Below are 21940 nucleotides of genomic sequence, written 5' to 3'. Positions count from 1 at the left end.
CTCATGCATGGCTTGGTACCCTCCTCTCCCTAAGGAGTGAGTTCTTGCTCTATTATTCCCATGAGAACCGATTGTTTAAAAAGGTCCTGGCACCTCCCTCCCCGACTCTCTCTTCCTGCCATGTGATCTGTACGTGCCAGCCGCCGTCACCTGCAGCCGCCGTCACCTTCCACCATCAGCAGAAGCTTCCTGAGGCCCTCACCAGATGCAGATGCTGGTGCCAAGCTTCTTGTACAGCCTGCAGAACCGTGAGCTAAATAAAGCTCTTTTCTTTATAAATTACCCAGCCTCGGGTATCCCTTTATAGCAACACAAACAGACTAAGACAGATAGCACGGGCCAAGGAAGAATTCACAAGAGGCTGGAAATGAGCCAGGTGTGAGACAATAAATAGCTGTAGAATGGAAGAAAATGGTGTGGAGGGGTGTGATGTGGGGAGGGGAAACAGACTTTTCAAGCAGGAATTATACCAAGGTAGCCGTTGGAAGTGTGGGACTAGTATCTCAGAAGAAGATATAAACGCTGGGAGTCAGCAGCAGAAAGGTAAAAGCTGCAGACACAAGGTTCTGTGCGTGGTCTCGGAGCAGGGGGGTCCATCCTGGGTCTTGGGGATCAGCTGTGGTCAGCGGTATGCCTGTGAGGGTAGGGACCATGTATTTCTTGTTCCCCATTGCTTCTGGAGCCTAAAAGAAAATCTGATGCAAACCCTTAATAAATATGTATTGAATAGATGAAAGGGGAAAAAATCATCACAGCGTAAGTGACTCGGATGCTAACAAGGAAGAGAGGCTCAAAGGAACGTGGTCAAGTTTTGCAAAGAGATCAAGGATGGAGAGCGGAGGGATTCCTGGGAAGATGGAAACAGAGGTGGAGCAGTACGACAGAGAACTGTGAGAGGCTTACGGTGGGCAGGAGACAACACACACTCGCTCAGCAGCGGGGAGAGGAAAGGGCAGGCTGACCAGGGTGGGCAGAGACCCCTGTTTGCAGGGCCAGACTAGAAAGGCTGGGAGACGTTGGCTCTGGGAGGGTGGAGACCCCATTTCCTCTAAGGCAGAAGCAACATGGAAACAAAGGCAGATACTGACACCAGAGAAGAGAAGGAAGGAGGGATGTCAGTAGGACACTAGTTACTGACCCCAGATGGCCTCTACTTTCTCAGTCAAGAGAATGGGCTCTGGGGACAAGAGATGAACAGAGAACCCCAGGGACTTAAAGAGAGCCAAGCAGCGTTTCAGCTGGCCTGCGGGCCAAGTGTGACTCTGAAGACCGCAGCCAGCGGTGCGGCCCCAGCCCATGAACAACTTTCCAGAGCTGTCACAGAGTGACAAAGGTAACCGAGGGCCCAATGTTGCTGCAAATACCTTTCAGCTTCTCCCCAGTGGCCCATCCGGACTGGTCCCTTGGGTGTCTCATTCTGTAGGATTCAGCACCAAGTCTAGGATCCTCAACTGTGTGACAAGGAGGGTTGTATCCATTTCCTGATGCTTCTGAGAACCAGCGGGCTTTATGTGAATAATGAAGGGGCCTTATTAGCCTTCTATATGCATTTCCAACTAGGAGCATCTTTATTCAGCTCTTTCAGAATCCCTGGAAAGGCTGAATAAATTGAGAATAAAGACAATGTCAAATGCAGAGCACATGTTGGGAATAAGGCAAGGGGATGCAAGCATCTGATAAGGGATTGTACCAGGTGATCTCTAAATATCCTTGCAGCCTGACATGCTAGGGAAAACGCCACGGACCAGATGGACGGCAGATAGGAAGTGAGAAGCAAAGAGAAGACCAGCATCCTAATCATTCCGGCCTGAAAGGTCCCACCGTTTATGATAAACACATGAGTAAAGAAAAAAAGTGCTTTTGTGCTTAATCCATCACCAGGGTGACTGAGGGAACGCTGCCTGCAGCCGGGTAGCACTGTGTTCCTGCAATTCCACCCCACACTGCACATTTTAAAATGGGACAAAGAAGGAAATCAGATGGGGACGGCACCCAGGGGAGTCACAATAAGAGCATCTTTCCTCTCTTAATCTCCCCGCTTCTTGCCAGCGCCCCAAAGGATCAACCCTGGCCTTGTCGGCAGCACCATAAATGTTCTCTATTTATTTATGTGCCAAGACGCATGTGGTTTTAATTATTTATGATAGCGTCTCATCACACACAGGGATGTGTCTTGGAGTCAGTTCCCTCAATTGATCAAGCGCTGGTAATCAGAGACCTGCTGCCAGCTCAGCCAGTAAATCTCCTCCGAGGACTGGCCTGGGTGCTCCCTGTCCCTGTCTGTGTGCGTCGCCGATGGATTAGCAGAGGGAGGATTAGCCAAATCCAGTCACAGTGCCCCTGTACATTGTTTGCTGTGCCACCCATGTTTTCTGAAAGCAATCAAGAGCCACCCACTGTCGACTGCTAGGACAAAATATACTGCTGCTCTACAAAGGAAACCTTCCCTAACATCAGAGGGCTTTGGCAATCCACAGTCACCTCATGATTTTCATCTGATAAGGCAGTGTTGGTTCACCTACTCCTTCAAGTCTTCCTCAGTAAAGCCGTTTCCCCTCCATCTTCACCGACCTCTTCTTGCTTCCGCAGAAGAACTGTCTGGATCCTTAGAAAGGCCGCTGCGAACCACAAACTCAGAGTGCTCCAGCAGGCAGCTTGCCCTGGTGTGAAGGCTCCTCGGCTCTGCTTTGTCTGGACATCAAGGGACACTCGCCACATCCCACAGCTCTCTCCATGGCTCCCGGCTTTCCACGGGACGCCTGTGCTGACGGCCCAGAGGAACATTCCCTCCCACGTGCCAGATTCACCCCACTTGGCAACTGTGCCTGTAACCTGGTATCAGGATCGTCAGCGAGAACAGACGTGACCCTGAGATCGTCTTCTGCAGCCACAGCCCAGAGCTTCACTGAAGGAAACACAGTGATCTTCGTCATTTGTGGATGATTCCGTGTTTGTGGATTCTCCCACTGCTAAAATCTACGCGTGACCCCAAAACCAATGCTCTACATGCTTTCACGGTCACTGGGAACATGTGCAGAGTGACAAAAATTTGAGTCACTCCTTGTACACATTTCCAGCTGAGGCTGAACAACGAGACACTCTGTCTTTTTTTTTTTTTCCTGTTTTTAAAAAAAATCCATCTATTTTAATTGACAAAAATTGTATATATTTATCCCGTACAACATGTTGTTTTAAAATTCTTGCTTCAGCTCTCATATTGTGAACAAATGTCCTTTATGTGGCCTATTCCAGACCACACTTTTTGTGGTTTTTTTGGTGATTTTGCAGTTTAGCAGGGCCCCCCAGCACCATTCTGCAGTATTGGCTGGTGTTCTTAAGCACAAGACAGCTGTGATGTACCTTACATAGAACATGCTTGTGTTAGATAAGCTTTGTTCAGATGAATTATAGTAGTATTGGCCATGAGTTTTATGTTAACAAATCAACAATATGTATTAAATAAGGTGTCTTTAAACAAAAACACACAAGGTTATACACTGATAAGTTGATAAAATGTTGCGACCAGAGGCTCACAGGAACCTAACCCTGTGATTCCCCTAGGAGCAAAGGTTCAGTGTCTGCTAATTCAGTGTTTGCAGCAACCTGTCTACGTCTCTGTTCAAATACCCATGGCACCCTAGAAAACTCAGCATCAACCCTAGCCCAAGCTTGGACCCGTGAACCACCATAGAAGGTCCTTCCTGCCAGCCACATCCAGGTCAGTCCAGGAATGAGCCTGATCTCAGACAAGAGCTTTAGCCAGAACAGAACTGAAAAACAGCCCTGGGCCAGAACCCGGGTGTCCTTCCTCTGGTACTTACAGGGAGTGTCTAATAAGCACTGAGACGGACTCTGAAGAACACCCAAGGTTAGCAGGCAAATGATGACCTCATGCTGACACAAGCCCAGTCTCCCACTGTGGCAACCCTCTCACTATCAGTCAGAGCCAGAGAAATGAAGCAAAGGCCGATGGGGGTAACCAAATGCCCACCCTGCTGTAAGATGGACCAGCGGGAACAGCAAGAGTTCTGTGAGCTACAAAGAGTGTGGCCCAAGTGCAGAGAGCTCAGCCCAGGGCATGAGCAAGACCAGAAAGCACTTCTCCCTAGGCCTACCTCAGGGCCAGCTGGCACACGAAGAGAACCCACCACAGAAGCCTGGGGACAGGGACAGGGAGCTCACAGCCTTCCAGAGCCTCAGCACTCCTGCCTATAAGGTGAGGCCTTAACCTAGCCCATCACTTCTGTCCCTTCCAGCTCCTAGGCCGACACTGGTGTCCCCACTCTGCAGGGCCTCTGTCTCTCTCCTGAAGCAGCGGGTCATTTCCTGGGGGCAGGAGCGGTGGAGGGGCAGGGGTGTGCACTGGTGTTGCTGGGCCCAGAGGAAGCCTGGGGACACGACAAGGGACACTGCTGGAGGAAGGGCCAAGCCATGGAAGCTCCAGGAGCTGAGAGGGGTCCTCGCCGGGCTCAGCAGAAGCAGAAAGAGAGGCTGGAGCCAACGGGGGTGAGAGAAGAGGAGGAAACAGGTGCCCTGAGCCCTCTGGTCTGAGTGAGGTGTGTGCGGTGCGGAGGCGAGTGTTCCTGGCCCCTGGGCTGTGGTCTGACTCCCAGAAAGTGCACACTTCGGGGCACTGGAGGGGCAGCTGGAGAGATGTTTCCATTCAAAGGTACTCACCGCCCTTCATTCCCTTCCCCTCTCACGGAGGCTTGGGTGGAGGTTCTGCTGACCTCGGGGCTGCTGTCTGGACAGAGTCAGGTTATGCTTCCTACTATCATAGGCCAGGGCTGGAGAGAAGACCAGCCTCGTTTGCGTCTCCTGCCTCATCGGGAGCACCTCTCTCTACTCAGGCTCCCCTCAATACCCCGGTACAGAGAAGAGGGAACCGGAGTCAGGCCTGTGGCCCTCCCTTCCCAGGGGACTCCTGGCCCAGGCTAGTCTTCAAGTTTTGAGAGAAACAGGGAGGGTCTCCTAGAAAGCGGGAGGTTAGCAGGTGGCAGGTCACCCCAGAAGGTTCCAGAACCCCAGCTACAAGGTCTATTGCCACACCACCCTTCCCTCCCCAGAAGGGACAGCATCTCCTCCCAGTACTTACACGTGTCTGGCTTGTGGCAGTTGTGTCCCTGACGGAAGTACTGGGGGTTCTCGATGACTGGGATGCGGGTCATGCCAATGACCACGGTGTCGGGCCCGGCGTCCAGCGACGAGGGCGTGGTGATGCCGTGGTTGATGTGGTGCAGCGGGCTGGCCGAGTCCTCCTCACCACTGATGACAGCAACGGGACCTGCACACACGGCACCCGGTGAGGTCGCATCTGGCCCGTTCCCCGCCCTGCCCACAGAGCCCCCCCCAGCATATTTCCTGCATCCCCAAAGCCACTGGAAGAGTGTTCCCCAAACGCTCTGACTTCTGAGTGCAGAGAACCACATCTACGTTCTCTTTCTTGAGAGCTACTCACCCCATCAGACCACGAAAACAGCTGCAGAACAAAAGTCAATTAAAATGACCATGGCATGAATTATTCTCACTTCCCCCCCAATCCAAATTAGATCAAAATAATAAAAGTTTTAAGTAAGTCTCTTGGCTTATGTAATAACAACAGGATTTTTCAAAATGACCTAGTAGTCATTCACACCCTGTCCCTCCTCCCCTGGGGAGCTTTAACACCCGCCGACGCCAGGTTCCACCTCCAGAGGTTCCGATGCGGTTGGTCTGGGGTGTGAGCCGGGCATCAGGATGCTGAGAGCTCCCCACTGAGCCCCACGTGCAGCCGGGATCGGGAACCTCTGATGAGAGGCTGGGAGGCCCAGAGCCTGCCCGCTGGCCTTCGGGCCCCAGCCCTCCCCTGTCCACAGGGAGATAAGCCCAGCGTAGGCTGGATCTAACCTGAGCCAAGTTCACAGAACACAGTGATTAGGCTGCACGACTGTCAGCCCACTGGCAGCTGGGCCAGCTGGCCCACTCTCGAAAGATCCATACTGCCCCAGTGGCTCCAAACCACATCACTGTGTGTTCCCCAACCCCAACCCAGCTTCACTGCAGCTCCTTTTGGACCCAAAGAAGGAACCCAGGAAATAAGGTTGCTCAAAAGCAGAAGGTGACAAAGGGGATGGACGCTGCAGTCCGGGTCACACGATGATTCTGGGGGGTGGCGTGATTCTCCCATACATACAAATAAAACTCCTGTAAAGTGAATTAGCTGTGACTGTGGCTTCACACAACCAGCGCTTTAAATGGCTGCTTTGCTAGACACACGGTCCCCAGACAAAGTGCCTGCTGTGATTTGGTTTTGCAGCTTGAACAATATTTCCACTGCAGAACTCCATTACATCCTACTGAAGTTTATGGAGAGAATATTTCCCGTCCAATAGCGAGGTGAAGCACCAATGAGGCAGAACTAAATGGGAGACCAGTAAATGCAGACGGAGGACCCTGAATTCCACTCCATCAGCACACACAGGCTGATTCCAATCCCTGACAAATGTCTGTCTGCGCTCAGAGAGCACGTGGAAAAGTAGCAGTAAGTGGTTGCCCAAATACTCGCAGTAATCACTTGTCTTGCAAAAAGAAGCCAGTTCCTGAAAACACCTCGTAAACTTTTTGAAAAACTTCACAGCGACTTTCAGTTAAACAGGGAAAACTAAGCACTGTTCTTTATCCACTTTCCTTCCTCAAATGCCACTAAGATACAAAAGAATTCAAGAACTATTTGTGTACAAAGAGAAAGACAGTTCTGCTAGGGGAGCTCAGTGCTTGCAGGGACAAGGTGGCAGGAAGGCTGGCGTGGCGTGAGGCTCATGGCTAGAACAACGCGCCCGCGCCCTCGCCTCACCCCATCCTGCAGCACTCCGGCGGTTTACCCAGAGACACTGAACTGAGGGCTGGGATGAAGCTTGAAGCCGAGCCCCTTCTTCCTGCTTCTAGAACAACAGAAACCAGGCACAACCCTGCTTCCCCACCACCCCGATCTCGTCTCACACCACCACCTTGCAGGAGATAAGAGAAACGCTTGTCTGGAGAAACTCTCCCCAAAAAATACTTCTAGATATCTACACTTTGAGATTGTCCAGTGGAAGGTCAAGTTTGATCAAGCCACAGGGAAGGCTGCCAGCTGGTAAGCTTCACTCACGTACCCCACGTGGAAGCGTACTAGCTTCCCAGTGCTCGTCCCTAAATGTGAAGGAACAGTTCAGCTGCCCAGGCTCCCGCAAGGTTCAGCATGAAGCGAGTGCGAGACAACGGACAGGCAGGGACCTGCAGGACACAGAGGCAATGCAGGAAGCAGAAGAAGACTTATTTTTAAAAAGTTACTAATATCTTCAGAGAGGTAAACGAAGGCGCCACATCTACGAAACAAGGTGATACTTAGGATGTGACCATGGAGGGTAGGAAAGAGTCCTTGGGAATGATGAGCATCAAAATTTAACAGTCAAAGACCAGAAGACAAAGTCAAGGAAATGTTGCAGAAAATCAATCAAACAAACAAACAAACAAGAAGTGGTCAAGAAAAAGAAAAAGAAAATTAAAGGCTTGATACAGAGATCTGACATCTGATTAAAAGAATTTCCAGAGAAGGAGAGAGAGAGGGAGAGAGACGAATATGAAAAGAAAAGATGAAATTGAGACTAAAACACTTACGGAAATTTTCCCCAAATTACCTACCCAGCTCCCAGCACAATTACCACAAGCGCATGAGCATGGGTGCATACACACACACACACACACACACACACACACACACACACACACACACGTCAAGGCACAAAATTACAGAACGCCAGAATCCTGGGGATAAAGAGAAGATTCTAGGAGCTTCCAGGAGGGAGGGACAGGTCACATTCACAGAGGAGGAGCAATCAGAAGGACAGTGGAATTCTCCCTGACAACACTACCGCTGTTTCTGTACTGAGCAATTCCTTTGAAAATTTGATGGACAACTTTTCAACCTGGAATTCTATGCCTAAACAATTATTAATCCACTGTAAGGGCAAAAGATAGGTATTAGCAAATGTGTAAAAATTTGTCTCGCTCATTCCCTTTCTTGGGAAGCATCAGGAGAAGGGACTTCAGCAAAACAAGGGGGCAGACAAGGAAAAGGGGAAGAGGAGACCCAGTATCAGAGAGTGGCAGCCCCAGGCTGCAGAGCTAGGGAAGGAGGTGTCCAGCGGGGACAGGTTAAGGAATGCAAAAATAAAGGCAGGATTCATGCCCAGGCTGTCTCACTCACTCCAAAGCTCACAGCCTTCGCTGCACCCACAGACTTTATCAGCACTGTAGACCATGGACTACAAGAAGACAAAAAGACCAAACCACAGAAGTTATCCCCATCCCTCCCCTTTCTGTTCTTGGCATGACGGGATGTGCATTGTTATAGTGACATGGGGGAAGGACACAGAATCAGGAGAAGTTTGAGAAGATAAAATATTGGGACTTTTGTGCAAGGCAGCTTCTTTGGACCTGCCCCCAGATGGTGCATGGACAGCCAGTGGTCAACACAATATTCCAAGATCTTATGGCCTAAAAGTCTCCGCTTTTCTACATTATTCTAGGATTCACAAAAGCTGGGTGACAGCCAGAGAGGGAAGGGTCTTGCCATAGGCTCCCAAGTCGTGGGAAGGAATGGGGCCACCCAGGAAGATTTCATAGAGATAAAATAATAAAGCCAGACATCAGAGCCCTGAAGAACCCCAATACATAAAATGCAGGCATTCCAAGGGGAGTGAGGAAAAGGAGAAGACATGGCCAGAAAAGTGGAAGAGAACCAGAAAAGGGCATTGTCTCCGACATCAGAAGAGGACAATTTCCAGAAGTTCAAGAGACTCGTGGACCAAGGACAGACAGGATGAAGAATGAAAATAGGCCTCTGTATTTGAAAATATGAAAGTGACCTTAATGAAAGCAGTTTCCACAGGATGGTAGAGAAAAAAGTCAAATTATAAGTGAGTTGAGGAGTTGCTGGAGAAATCATGATCACAGTAATGATTTTTATTGTTGAGTGCTTCCTAGATACCAGGCTCTGAAATGTAGCTTCTTTAATCTTGCAATGCCTCTGTGACATTGGTACCATGATTTACCCATTTTAAAGATGGGAGCATCGAGGCCCAGAGCAGTGGACAAGGACGCATACCCAGCAAAGAAGTGGTGATGCTGCATTCAAACTCCCAGGCCAGACCGGGAGCCTGTGCTCACAGCCACAGCCAGCACGGCTCCCAGAAAGTACAGACTGTGGGGAAGTATCAGAGGGACACTTGATCAGTTCTGGGACATTATCCTCCTCGTGAGCAGCTGCCTTCGATTGCAGGTCCCCAACACCCTTTTCAAAGATGTTCTTCTTGACCCTTGAGAATTGGGACAGGAGTGAGTCACCTCGTTAGAGTCACCCAGATAGATTTCAGATAATTCATCATCTCCTCTTCTTCCCAGCGCTGCTGAATGCTCTCATTAAACTACGTTCACATCAGAAAAGAACGCCGCACCATCAGACTGCCATCCCATCCCTGAGGCCCTCTTACTCACCTCTGCTCTTCCATAAACTACATTCCTTACAATAAAAGCCAATAAAGAGCACACAGACCCATCACTTCCCAGGGTGTAAGAGGAGAACCCTGCAGCTTAACCCTGTCGGCCTGTGTCGAGTCCGACACTGCTCCCCAACAAAGCTGCAGCTGGCACGGAGGCCGGACAAGTCCCCCCGGGACAGGACTGTCCTGGGTACTTAGCATCCCTGGGCCTGGGCATAGAAAGCCAGGCTCAGGTTCATCGATCACAACCACTGTTCCATCGTTGGGGAGGCTGTGCACGTGTGGGGCACAGGGTAAACGGGAAACCTCTGCACCTCCCACCCAATTTTGCTGTGAACCTAAAACTGCTCCAAAAATGAAGTATAAAAAATAAAAATAAAAAATCATAAAAAAAAGGCATCCTCCCTGTGCTACACACAAACAACGCATTTCCAAATACCCACCCTGGGGGGACTGACGGAGCTGCCCTAGGTTGAAAACTACTGATGGAGACACCAGCATTTCACTCTAGGAATCAATGTCCCTTTCAAACTCTGGCCAGTTCTCACACCACTTGCTCAGGGGAAAACCACAGACCTGGGGCCCCTCTGGGGGAAGAAGCATTTGTTCTCACCTTGATAACCACAGCAAAGATTGTTCTCACCTTGATTAATAACCACAGTGAAGAATTTATTAAGATACCAAAGAAGGGACAATTAATGGCAGGGTGGGGGGTCTCAGCTGTCTAGGGAGCTCTCTTCTCTTTTCTGGAACCTGTCAGGTCGAAGGAAGGGCAAGAGGAGTCACTTGCTGTCTTCTGAGCCACACACACACACACACGCACACACACACACACACACACGCACACGCACACGCACACGCGCGCACACACACACACACTGCCAGGACCTGTTATCAGCCTCTCCGTGTCGCTAATCCATTCCAAATTACACAATTACTTTCTAATGCAGCACTAGTAAACAAAATGAAAGAGGCATTCTCATAGCCTTTCTGGGAAGTTCAAGCTTTGGAGAGAGACCCTCAAGGGAACACAGGTCTTCTCAGACACTCACATCACACTATTCTCTTCCAAATCGGTGCCTTTTTTTTTTTTTTTTTGAAATCTGTGGTGGGTTCCATTCTCCAACCATACTAGATATGGGACCACTAGATAATGAGGGAAACCTGATGGCCCAGCAGGTGTCTTGCCGGGCAGGATGGTCCACACTGTCTGTCCAGTCTTTCTCCTCCCCTCCCTCTCCTTCCGTAGGGGCAAAATCAGGGTGCAGAGTCAGGAATGGCTCAGATTTCCATGGTTGGTTCCAAGGTGGGACTCAGGTTCCCAGAGAAAGCAGAAGTGTCCCATGAGAACACTGGAGATGGAACTCCTCTGCAGTACTGTGAGATGCCACCCCAGTGGGCTGAGCCCTAGTCACAGGGGAGGCAGCTGGGCCAAGAAGTCACCAGGAGGACCTACAGGTACACAACCATTCTGCAGAAGCCCTGGTGGCTCCAGGGAAACTTTGCATCAGAGTCCACAATGCAAAGGGAGAAGGGCAAAGGGATGGGTCAAACAAGACAGAGGCAGAAAAGGCAGCTTCCCAGGTGACTCATGGACACATCTATATTCCCTCCCCCTTGCAGGTCGGGGCAGGACTCATTATCTCAAATGCCCTGCCCTTGCCTCTAAAGTCCCTTTCTCTCCCACCAGCTCTCCGGCTTACAGAGCACTAGCAATTCTCATAAATTTGGCCCCAAGAAAGTCCAGCCACAGGCCTAACACTGGGGCATTTGTCCAGTCAATGTGTAGATGCGGTTCTTCTCCAAATTCCAGATGAATGACTCAGAGTCCCACGGATGCTGGGATCCCTTTGGTTTATAAGAAGAGGGAAGGGGGAGGGAAAATAAATTAACATTTATTAAACACCTGCTATATGCCAGACATGTCTCTCGGCATTTTGTTCACCTCATTTGATCCTCAAAAACTACCGTTTTTCTCATTTGGTCAACAAGAAAACTGATCCTCACACAAGTTTACTTAGTTTTTCAAAACTCACCTAAGCCAGGAAGTGATGGAACCTGTGTTTAAAACCATGTTTGTTTGCCGCCAAAGTTCCACCTCTCCCCACCAAACTACCCATTTTCCCAACCGTATAGCTGACACCGAGTATTTTTCACAAGCGGTTAGGGCTTCGTGTGAACACGTGAGCCTGCACAAAGAAGGTGAGATGCCTGAGCCAATGCGTCTGGCGATACAGCACCAAATATTTTCAAGGTTGGACCAACCCAGATAAGACAACTTTGAGCAGACAAGTCCAACATTTACAGCTAAATTGTAAAATTCTGGGGGCAGAATCCAACTATTTCTTTACTCCTTCCTTTATCCTCGTACTTCTTTCAAAAGAAGAGTTGATGGAGGAGAATCTCACTTCACAATTCAAAAGCCCTCTTAGGAGCTGTGGTCATCGTGACTTCTGTTCATTAAGTAATTTCCAGGCACCTGGTAGGACTGCAGTTTTCTGCACCCCTCGAAGTGAGGCAATACCCCATCACTTTCTTTGGAATGAAAAGTGAGCAGAAGCGAGGAGGCACCACTCCCACACGGAAGCCGTAAGATCCAGTGTGCCATCTGTCACGTTCCCTTTCTCCTGTGTTGGCACTGGTGGACGCAGGAGGCACCCCCCGTCGACCGCAGTCCCTGGGTAAGGCCAGCGTGGAGCGAAGGGCCCCATCTCACACCTGGCGCATGCGCGGTGTGAGAAACGCAGCTTCGTTGATTTAAGCCACTGCGATGGGTGGGGGCGCCGTCTGCCACATCCCCACATCTGACAACGTTACTTTCATCTTCTCATTCAGACAGTTGGCGCGCTTCACACCATCTCCAACAAATCTCAACAGAAGCGCCTCGTGCAAAAGACAGGCTTGTCGTCCTCACTGATGCAATTTATCTTAAAACGCCCCCTCCCTGCTTTCTGTCCCAAAGACGAGCTTGAATCTTCAGCTCCACGGAGAGTCACAACATGACCACCCAGATCCTCCTTGGGAGGTGGAAGAAAACAACCCTGCACGGGTCTCATGCTTTCTTAATGTGTCAGAATGAAGCAAACAAGCCAACCTTTGGATTAAGAAAATGATTTTTTAAAAACCCCAACCTTTTCCTACTGATAAAAATCAAACATTGACATGTCCCTGGTGGGCGAGAGCTTCGCATCAACAAATCTGGGAGCAGGAACTCATAAAACGGAGTAAGTGAAAGCACAACAAATACAATTAAAAATCCAGCCACGCTCAGAGAGGGATCCCATTTACTGTCTCATAAAAACAGCCTGGTCCTCAGAGGCAAACAAAAGAAAATCAATTTCTTTAATTTTTATTGGCAGATGTGGGACAGAGGCCAAGTGAACACGGGCTGTGCCCGGGAGCAGACAGGGGGCCAGTCGCCACCTTCTGTTCCTGGACCTGCTCCTCCGGGTCCTCCCCTCCCACCCCCTCCGGCTTCCAGACAGACGTTGCCCTCTGTGGTCTCCAGGGCACGCAGGGTCCTGCAGGCTGCACAGCCGGGCATGCCCTCCTCACTTCTCCGCTCCTCTCCCTGAATCATTTCCCAAAAGATAAGCTCTATTCTCTGGCTCGGATTCCCTCCCAGCCTCTTACAGGAACCAGAGGCGAAGTTCATGCCTCACAGTGTTCACGGCTTGAAGGGATGGCTGGGTGACTGAGAGCGACACTGCTGCCCCACCAGCCCCAGGGCACACACTCGAGGACAGGGAGGGCAGGACAGGCGTGCTGGACCCGCGGCTTCCCTCACCCCTCACTTAGCATCACAACAACCCTGGGGGGCATCCTATTATCCCCAGTGATGTAGCTGAGGAAATTGAAGCTCAAGGTTTCATAATCTGCCCAAGGTCACACAGTTAATAAATGGTAAACAGACTTCACTGTCTGGGCACATCTCGCTGCCAACCCTCCAGCCTTGTTTTTCTGACAATGGGACAAGTTGGCCAAAGCCTCCTTCCCACCCCCAGTCTTTACTCCCTTGATATTTATTTGTAAGAGAAATTGCTTCATTCAGGAAAGAAGTCCATGACATTTCCAAGAAACTTTAGACCTATAACCGTGGCACCAGACTGTGCCTGTCAGGGACAAGCACAGGTTCGTGGGCAGAGGAACGGCCGGCAGCAAGGGGCTGAGAGCGCGGACACAGGCACCCCAGGGGGCAGAGCCGATGCCATCAGACTTCTCTAGAGCCGTGTTGTGCAGACAGCACTTCACACCATGCCGAGCATAAACTGCAAGTGAATAATTACCTTCAAATTGAATATATAAGACAAATGGAATACAAAATGCTGACTTTTTTTTTGTTTGTCCAAGACCCCATACCCCATAAAGAGATCACAGCTCAAGTCTCAACATCTCTAAATTCAGCTCTAGCCACTGCACTATGGCTGGCTAGTGTTACCCTGAAATAGAGGTATTTATTTCCCCTAGAGATTTATCTACAACTTTTTCCCACCTTCCTGGGGACGGTTGGAGAATGGAAGGAAACATTGCTTGAGATCTGCTGTACCAGGTGCTGTTGCGTTGAACGCCTGACATCCCCAATGCCCTTCATCCGCTTTTGGCACTAACTAAACTATCTCGCATGATCTGATTTCAAAACCAAGACCAAGAGAATGAGAGCCTAAATTCTGTGGGCTAAGCCCAATGCCTCTGATTTTTACCTAGGTCACAGGAGGGAAATCTAACAGCTGAAAGTGACCCTGGATGGTTTCAACATGAAATTCTTTTAAATAAAGTGAGGCATGATGAATTAAAAGAGAGACAACTGATGCTGAGGAGGAGAAAATCCTTTCCTGGAGGAACCCAGGGCCTTATAGGCACTGGCCAACATGGGACTTCCCGACTAGAAAAGCCACCCACAGTTGCCTGGGTCTCACACACTGCAGTAGTGTGTCCAGGATATGTCTGAAGGAACCCTTTTCATAGTATTTCAAAGTACACATAGAGTGATATCATGGAATATTGCCACTCCTAGAAAAATCAGAGTGATGGTCTTATATATACTTGCAATAAAACACAATAATAATAGCTAAGGTCTGCTGGCACCTACTGACCACCACTGGGCCACTTATTGCCACAGTATAGGGCTATATATATATGATTTCATCCAATCCTCACGATGGTGCACTGAAGTGGGTCTTCTAATCAGGGTCAGAGCAGTTAAGTAGTCTGCCCAAGGTCACACAGCTAGTAAGTGGCAGTGCCATCATTCCAACCAGAGCTGTGGAACTCCAGAGTCTACCTTTTCAATCTCTGCCCTCCGTGCCTCAAGGCACATGATCATATGGCCCCAAATCATGAGTTCTAGAATGAAAACACTTCTTAACTATAATGCCCTGAAATCTAAGATGCTAAAACGAGGCCTGGATTTATAGTTGGAGAGAAACCATGAAAGTCCAATGGGTTCTTCCAGGCCATTCTGAGATCGCAAACTCATTACCAAGCCCTGAGGATCCTGAGTGCTCAGAATCTGCTCACTGTGGGCTTGATACAGACCCCATCACCTCATGTCAGACAGAAAGATGTTTTTCCCTTTATTAGAAAATGTTCACTGGGTAGGTATGGGGCCTCCTAGGAGGGCAATAAGAGTTAAAGACCAAAGTGTCTTTTAGAATGGAGGATCCCATGATTTGGTGCATTAAAACCCATAATCTAACAGCAGTGGAAACCCACAGATCTGTGTGACATAGCATTGCTCACAAGGCCCCTTCCTATCTGCACTCAGTCACACCGTCACCACAACACCCCTATGAGATACTCGAGATAGGGACTACCTTCCCATTTCACAGGTGAGGAAACTGAGGCTCAGAAGCTCACATCAGATTTCCTCTAGAAAAATAAGAGGTGGCCACGCATCTCAATTCCCCACCTGGGGAATAATATTCAGAGTAGCATTTCTGAGAGCTGTGAGGACTCACCACCAAAGGGGTCATTGTAGAAGTTGTTTGGAAATTTCATGAGTTTGGTTGTGAATCCTCTTCCTAGGAATGGAAACTTAAGGGTGACTTATAAACTGTGGGGCCACACATGACAGAAGAAGCATCATAAACCCAGACAAAGGGTAAGTGTCCCGTGTGAAAAAGGCTGTGCAGAACCAAAATCAGCCCATGAATGTCCAAGAAAACTGTCCCACAGGATGCAGATTCTTGTGATTGTTATTGCAGGAAACAACAGGGCTGTCAAAACGTGCCAGGGTTTCCCTGTAGTCTCTGGACTAGGCACTAGAGTTCTCTGTTGGTGCCCACAGAGTTCAGCAGGCCCCAAAGGTACTTCTGCTGAGGGCTGTGCGTGCCCTGGGCTGTGCCCCTCTCACTGTGAGACCGCAGGCCCTGACCTCGCAGAGGTGATGGACTGTTGCAAGTGCTGCCCGGCCTCCCTGTGGCCTCTCGCCTACTGCTCACTGGGCCAGGTGTGGGCACCTGCCCATCTGGGTTGGCACATCTCCCAGGCCGAGCTATCTCTTGAGGCACAGTGTTGCCTCCAGCCAGAACATGACATCCAGGTCTCAGGACATATAATAGGAGCCCTCCCTGCATCCTATGGCAAGGATATCTGGTGGAAAAGTCCCCACACAGTCCTATAAAATTTTACTTTAGGAAGTTATGTCATTAATCGGTGTTATGATATTTATCAGAAACATGCATCCACAGAAAGCCGTGAGGAAATCACATCTACATCTGAACCCGTGCTATTGTGGGATTGTCCTGGGGTCAACACTGGACCATCTCTTTGTTTCTCCCAATTCGAGCTTCTTAACTGGTCCTAAATGTCTCTAGATCATAAATCCCTAAAGGGCAAGGACTCTAGCCTGTATATCTTTGAACTGCTCTGAGTCTTTAGTAAAGTGCCTTTAAGAGAGCAGGCGCCAGTAGCCGTGTGGCGGCGACCATGATGGACCCAGAGCCAGTGGGCCGTGGGGAAGGAGAAGTCTCAGCATCTGGAGCTGCGGCCGCCGCCTCATTCAGGGAACCGGCGCGGCAGATGAGTAACGAGAGAGGCTTTGACAATGTAGAACTGGGAGTCATAGGAAAAAAGAAGAAAGTCCCAAGGAGAGTCATCCACTTTGTTAGTGGTGAAACAATGGAAGAATACAGCACAGATGAAGATGAAGTCGATGGCCTGGAGAAGAAAGATGTTTTGCCAACTGTTGATCTGACAAAACTTACCTGGGGTCCCTATTTATGGTTTTACATGCTTCGGGCTGCCACATCAACCCTCTCAGTGTGTGACTTCCTTGGAGAGAAGATTGCATCTGTTTTGGGCATCAGCACCCCAAAGTACCAATATGCCATTGATGAGTATTACCGGATGAAGAAGGAGGAAGAAGAGGAGGAGGAAGAAAACAGGATGTCTGAAGACGCAGAAAGACAATACCAGCAAAATAAACTGCAGACTGATTCCATTGTTCAGACAGATCAACCAGAAACAGTGGTATCCAGTTCATTTGTGAATCTCAATTTTGAAATGGAGGGAGACAGTGAAGTAATTATGGAAAGCAAACAAAATCCAGTCTCTGTCCCACCGTAGAATGAAATGACTATCAAACTTCAAACACTAAGGTTTCTTTTTTTTTTATACCAAGAACTTTCATATTCTCTATTCAGTGGAACTTAATAGAGTTATTTATGCTCTAAATTATTATCTGGAAAGGGAAAATGTTTCTTCATTCTTAGTCTCTATCTAGCAAAAGCCAGCTCTGAAATTTGGGTATTTGTACTGTTTTTACTATGTCAAATTAGTGCTTTGGTTTTAAAATGATTTTTTAAAAAAGGACATTCTAGAAGCATAATCACTAGTTAAGAAGAGTTAAATTATCAAGCTTGTTTGTCTGTTGTGTATTTGTTAATAAAAAACAAGGTAAGTTGCAGATGAAGGCTAATTGGATCTGATAATCTTACAGTTTCAGATTTAAAAAAAAAAAAAAAAAAAGAGAGCAGGCAGTTAGGAAATACATGCTGCCCAAATGCTACTCCAGACATCAGTAAGCATTGCCTCTCCAAAGGTATTCGTCCCCTAGGGCTGCCATAACAAAAGATCATCAACTGGGTGGCTTAAAATGACAGAAATGTATTCCCTCCAGTTCTGGAAGCCAGCCGTCTGAAATCAAGGTGCTGGCAGGGCCATGGTCTCCAAGACTCTCGCTAGAATCCTTCCTTGCCACTGGTGGCTGGCGACCCTTGCCAGTCCTTGGCTTGCAGATGCGTCACTGCAACCTCTGCCACAGCACGGCCTTCTCCTCGCATCATGTACATTTTCCTCTCCATGTGTGTCCACTACTGTGTCTCCTCTCCTCTTTTTATAAGGCCACCACTCAAACTAGATTAAGGGCCACCCCACTCCTGTATCACCTCATGGTAACTGACATCTTAATTCCAGTTGCAAAGACTCTATTTCTAATAAGGTCACATTGACAGGTACCAGGGATTAAGACTCCAGCATGTCTTTTTGCAGGAAGCAATTCAACCCACAACACCATGTCTCCCATCTATGTGACCCTCAGCACCCAGGTCTGAGTGGCAGGGGCAGCCACAGGGCATGAGACAGTGTTATAAACACAGGGATGAAGGTGGAGGAATTGGGTGACCTGGGAATTCACTCTACAGGCATTTAACCTCCCAGGGGCAACTTCCCACTCCAGATCCTCGAGAGTGACCTGAACGCTATAGTCCATGACTCACGCTACACCTTCCAGATCGGCCCTTGCTGCTGACGTGTTCACCAAATATTGCCTGCGTGCTGGGCCCTGAGCTAGGGGCCAGGGAGGGGGAGGGAGAGGGCAAAACCCTAGCCTTGAAAAGGTCTCCAGGTCTACAGCTGGGACACACAAACAAACCAACAGAAATGACACGTGCGATGAGGCCCATATTACAGCGAGGCAGCCCCTGAGAGACACTCAGCCAGGGGAGGGGAGAGAGCAAGGCAGCCCAGAGAAGGGTCCCCAGCCCAGCAAACACTCTAGCCTTGAGCCCCACCTGCCCACACCCTTCATCCCTGGAAAACAGGTCTGGCCCCACCGCAGAGGACTTGCCTTTCCTCCCGTCCTCAGATCCTATCTCTGCTTCCTTGGTAGCTGCCACCTTCGAGGCACCTTGAACCTTGGCCACTGTCTCTTCTCCCCACACACCTGGACAGCAGCTGGGCAAGGGCCTCCACAGCCTCTATCAATCTCTTGGCTCACTCGTTCCTTTCACAGACATGCCATAAAAATGATATAAGCGTTTCATTCGAACAGCGCTGCAGCAGGAAGAGCCAGGGTACAGAGGGTCGATTGATTTCCAGCATGTGAAGGTAAAAATACAACACCAAAATCAATCGAAATAATACGGTATCAGCTCTGTGATCTCTTCCCTCGCATGGCATGCTGTACATACTGTAGCACCTGCTCCTGTTTGCGCACCTGCCCTGGCCACACCACTGGCCAGTCCAACACCACAAGGCCATGTTCTGTAAGAAGTCCCTTTGGTCACAGAGGGCAAGGCAATGATGTTCCTTGCATGTCTGCCACCGGACCCTCATAAACATGCTGGAAACCCCATGTGTGTGCTCACACAGATGTGCTCCGCAGCAAGAATGTGTATGAACTCACACATGAAATGAGGCCAGTTGGCTGATCATTAAACAAGTCTATGAGAAGACCTACCGATCTGCATTCCTTCACAAATTCATCCCTTCCTCCATCTCACCAGACAAAATACTTCCATGGGTAATGTATGTAATATACTTCAGAGTGATATACTCAAGGATATTAAACCCCAAACCAAATACTCTGAAAAGTGGTGATGAGGTGTATAGGGGCGGGGTGGGGGGAGATTCTATTGCAGTGAGTTAGGCACAGTACGAAGGAAAAGAACACAAAGATCTAACCATCTAATCCCAAAATGCACATTCTTCTTCAATTTTGTGATTTCTTGCAATCACTTTTATGGTGTTATTCTTGTACCGACTTCCAGATCAGGCAATATTATTAAACCAGACAGTTCATAAAAACCTCTCTCACTTTCCTGGCACCTCCTCATCAAAAGCCTATTTCTTCATGCGTCCATGAACCTGAAGAAGGGGCAGGTAAGGAGTTAGATGCTGCCAAAAAGGGAGTTGTTCCTCGTTTAGTTCGGATATGCCTGATTCTATTGAAAGGAGGGAGACCACCCATCCTGATATGCCCAGGACAGTCTTTGTTTATACCTGTTATTCCAGCATAATTATTGGGTGCTCCCTTTGGCTGGGATGAAAAATAATAAAGTCACCCTATTAAAAAGTACCTTAGGCCTCCCGTGTCAGGGAAGGCAGTGGAGAAGAGTTAGTCCCGAGTGGAATCAACTGCTATTTTGGACTCCAGACACTAGGAGCCCAATTTGGCAATGTCACAGCTAAAGCAGCAAACCGCTCTAGCCAACGCGCATCCATCCCTTGGAAGCAGCCCGTGGAGGGGCTGGGCATGTATCTCCAGAATACCCACATAGGACACTGTGTTCTTGGGCAGTCAATAAATATCACTTGATGATGATGATGCAGCCATTGATTTTCCATTCCCCCTTCTCCCTCTGTTCCCTTCCCCTCCCCTCTTCCTCAGGGTGCAGGTCAATCAATCTTGGGCCATCTTGATCTACTTGGAAAGCTTAACTGCCATGAAGCTAAACCACTTGTCCTCTGGCTCCAATCTCTTAGAGAAATTAGTGCCAATGGACGTGTCAGTATCAATTTCATAATGTTATTGGATGAAGGCAAGGCTGGGCCAAGTCCCATATTCCTGACAGGCTATCAGCGTGATGAGGATTATGGGTACGGAGACTGACAGCTCTGACAGGAGAGGCGATGACTCAAGAGCAATTAGACTGACAAGACTATCTTTAAGCCCCATCGCTTAATGCTGACACTGGTACGTTCCCCACAGAGACTTAGAATATGGGATGCAGGTTTTTCCTGGTGTCTCCAGGGGTAACTGGAGAGCCTGGAGGCTTGCAAAGCAGCCCTCGGCCCTACACCTCTCCCAAGAGGATCTGAACAAAGGGTTTTAATACAACAGAAAGATCGTGCTTTCGTGACGGAAAGACTGAATATCTGCCCCTCCCTTTTCCTATCCCTTCTTTTTCCTGCCTTCTAAAGAAATGTCAAGATAAAATGTAGGCTATGTATTTAAATTTAATTCCTTTGCAGAGTCAAGGGAAGGCTTGGGATTATTAAAATGGAAATCAAGATCTTGTAAAAGTCAAAGCATCCTAGCAGGAAAGGAGATTTATCCTGGAAGGCAAGAGCAACAGATGGATGCCACGAGGATCATGAGTTCTAATCCCAGTTCTTACCCCAGCATTGCTGCAAATACAACTGTGTGTAATCAGGAACCTGTCACTTTATCTCTTTGGGACCTCAAATTCCTCAGGTAAGGTCAACCACAGCCTCCAGCGATGTGAGGAAATGAAATGCCAGCAGTGTCAAGGGCAACAGAGGGATCAGAGGAAGATATTTTTTAAGACCTGCCAAGGTGTGTAGAAATTACTTTTTTTCTGCACACGATAGAAGATGTGCAGAAGCCACCCTGGAACGGAAGATGCGGAACATGGTTGGACTGAGGAGAGAGAAGAGCAAGTCTCACCTCCTGCTAAAACGTGCCGCGCGTAAGGGGCAGGGAAGCGATGCTGAAACTCCTTCTCTAGTGTGCCTGACCTATTTTAAGTCCTCTAGCTGAACAGTTTATTTCCTCTAGTTCTCATGAGTTTATGCTCCCAGGGCAGCAGGCATAATTTTGAGCCTGGGAGGTTACAGCTATTTAAGCAGGTTTGCTTTATTATTTTTTAATTGCTTAACAATATTGTTTGTTGGTGTTCTATTAAAAACCCCACAGTGTTTCATAATGGAATTTAAAATTCATGTTATTTTTTTTTACTTTTATTTATTTATTTTTTTTTCATTTCAGCTCTTCATGGGGGTACAAAAGCTCAGGTTATATACATTGTCCGTGTCCCGCCCATCCCCCTGAGTCAGAGCCTCAAGCGTGTCCATTCTCCATGGAGGTAAAATTCATGTTAAAGTGTCCACTTCAGAATACATGTGTGTGTTTATGGGGTTAGCTAACAACAATATTAATTAGTTGATCTTGACATTGACCTAAGCAGTTAAACTAAGCAAAATGATATATGGAAGAGACCAGTATGTAGCAAACCTTAGCTAGATAATGTCAACCCTGGCCAAGAGGCTGTTGTCAATATTATGTAGAACTGCTGACTTCCCAAACATACTCAGAACATTGGCCTAATATGCAAATGTGCGAATCAGGGGATTCCTCCCAAGGTGCCTTTAAATAGCAGGCACTCTACAGACACTGTAGTGCAGCTAAGGGTATTTTAAGATCATTAACCAATTGCGAGAGAGGTTGGGGGCAGAGA

The 21940-nt window shown here is 48.5% G+C and overlaps 2 protein-coding genes across 5 annotated transcripts in view; one reads left to right on the top strand and one right to left on the bottom strand.

The window, feature by feature from the left end:
• Positions 1-21940, bottom strand: part of NTRK3 (neurotrophic receptor tyrosine kinase 3) — a 351142-nt gene that overhangs the window by 141529 nt on the left and 187673 nt on the right. For 3 of the 4 annotated variants that reach the window (XM_045561747.1, XM_045561748.1, XM_045561749.1), the window contains exon 12: positions 5096-5284. In XM_045561747.1, the coding sequence (XP_045417703.1) occupies positions 5096-5284 (189 nt within the window). Of the gene's footprint in view, positions 1-1468; positions 1600-5095; positions 5285-21940 lie in introns of those variants that run through there. The other variant, XM_045561750.1, reaches the window with a different exon arrangement.
• Positions 16425-17112, top strand: LOC123645164 (protein FAM177A1-like). The gene has a single exon (XM_045561751.1). It carries the CDS (start codon positions 16449-16451, stop codon positions 17085-17087), a length of 639 nt encoding a protein of 212 aa, XP_045417707.1. The 5' UTR covers positions 16425-16448; the 3' UTR covers positions 17088-17112.

The sequence above is a fragment of the Lemur catta genome, chromosome 9 (genome assembly GCF_020740605.2).
Source record: "Lemur catta isolate mLemCat1 chromosome 9, mLemCat1.pri, whole genome shotgun sequence".
NCBI classification, from domain to species: domain Eukaryota; kingdom Metazoa; phylum Chordata; class Mammalia; order Primates; family Lemuridae; genus Lemur; species Lemur catta.
Note: the sequence above shows the minus strand (reverse complement) of the source record. Positions and strands in the feature narration are given on the sequence as shown.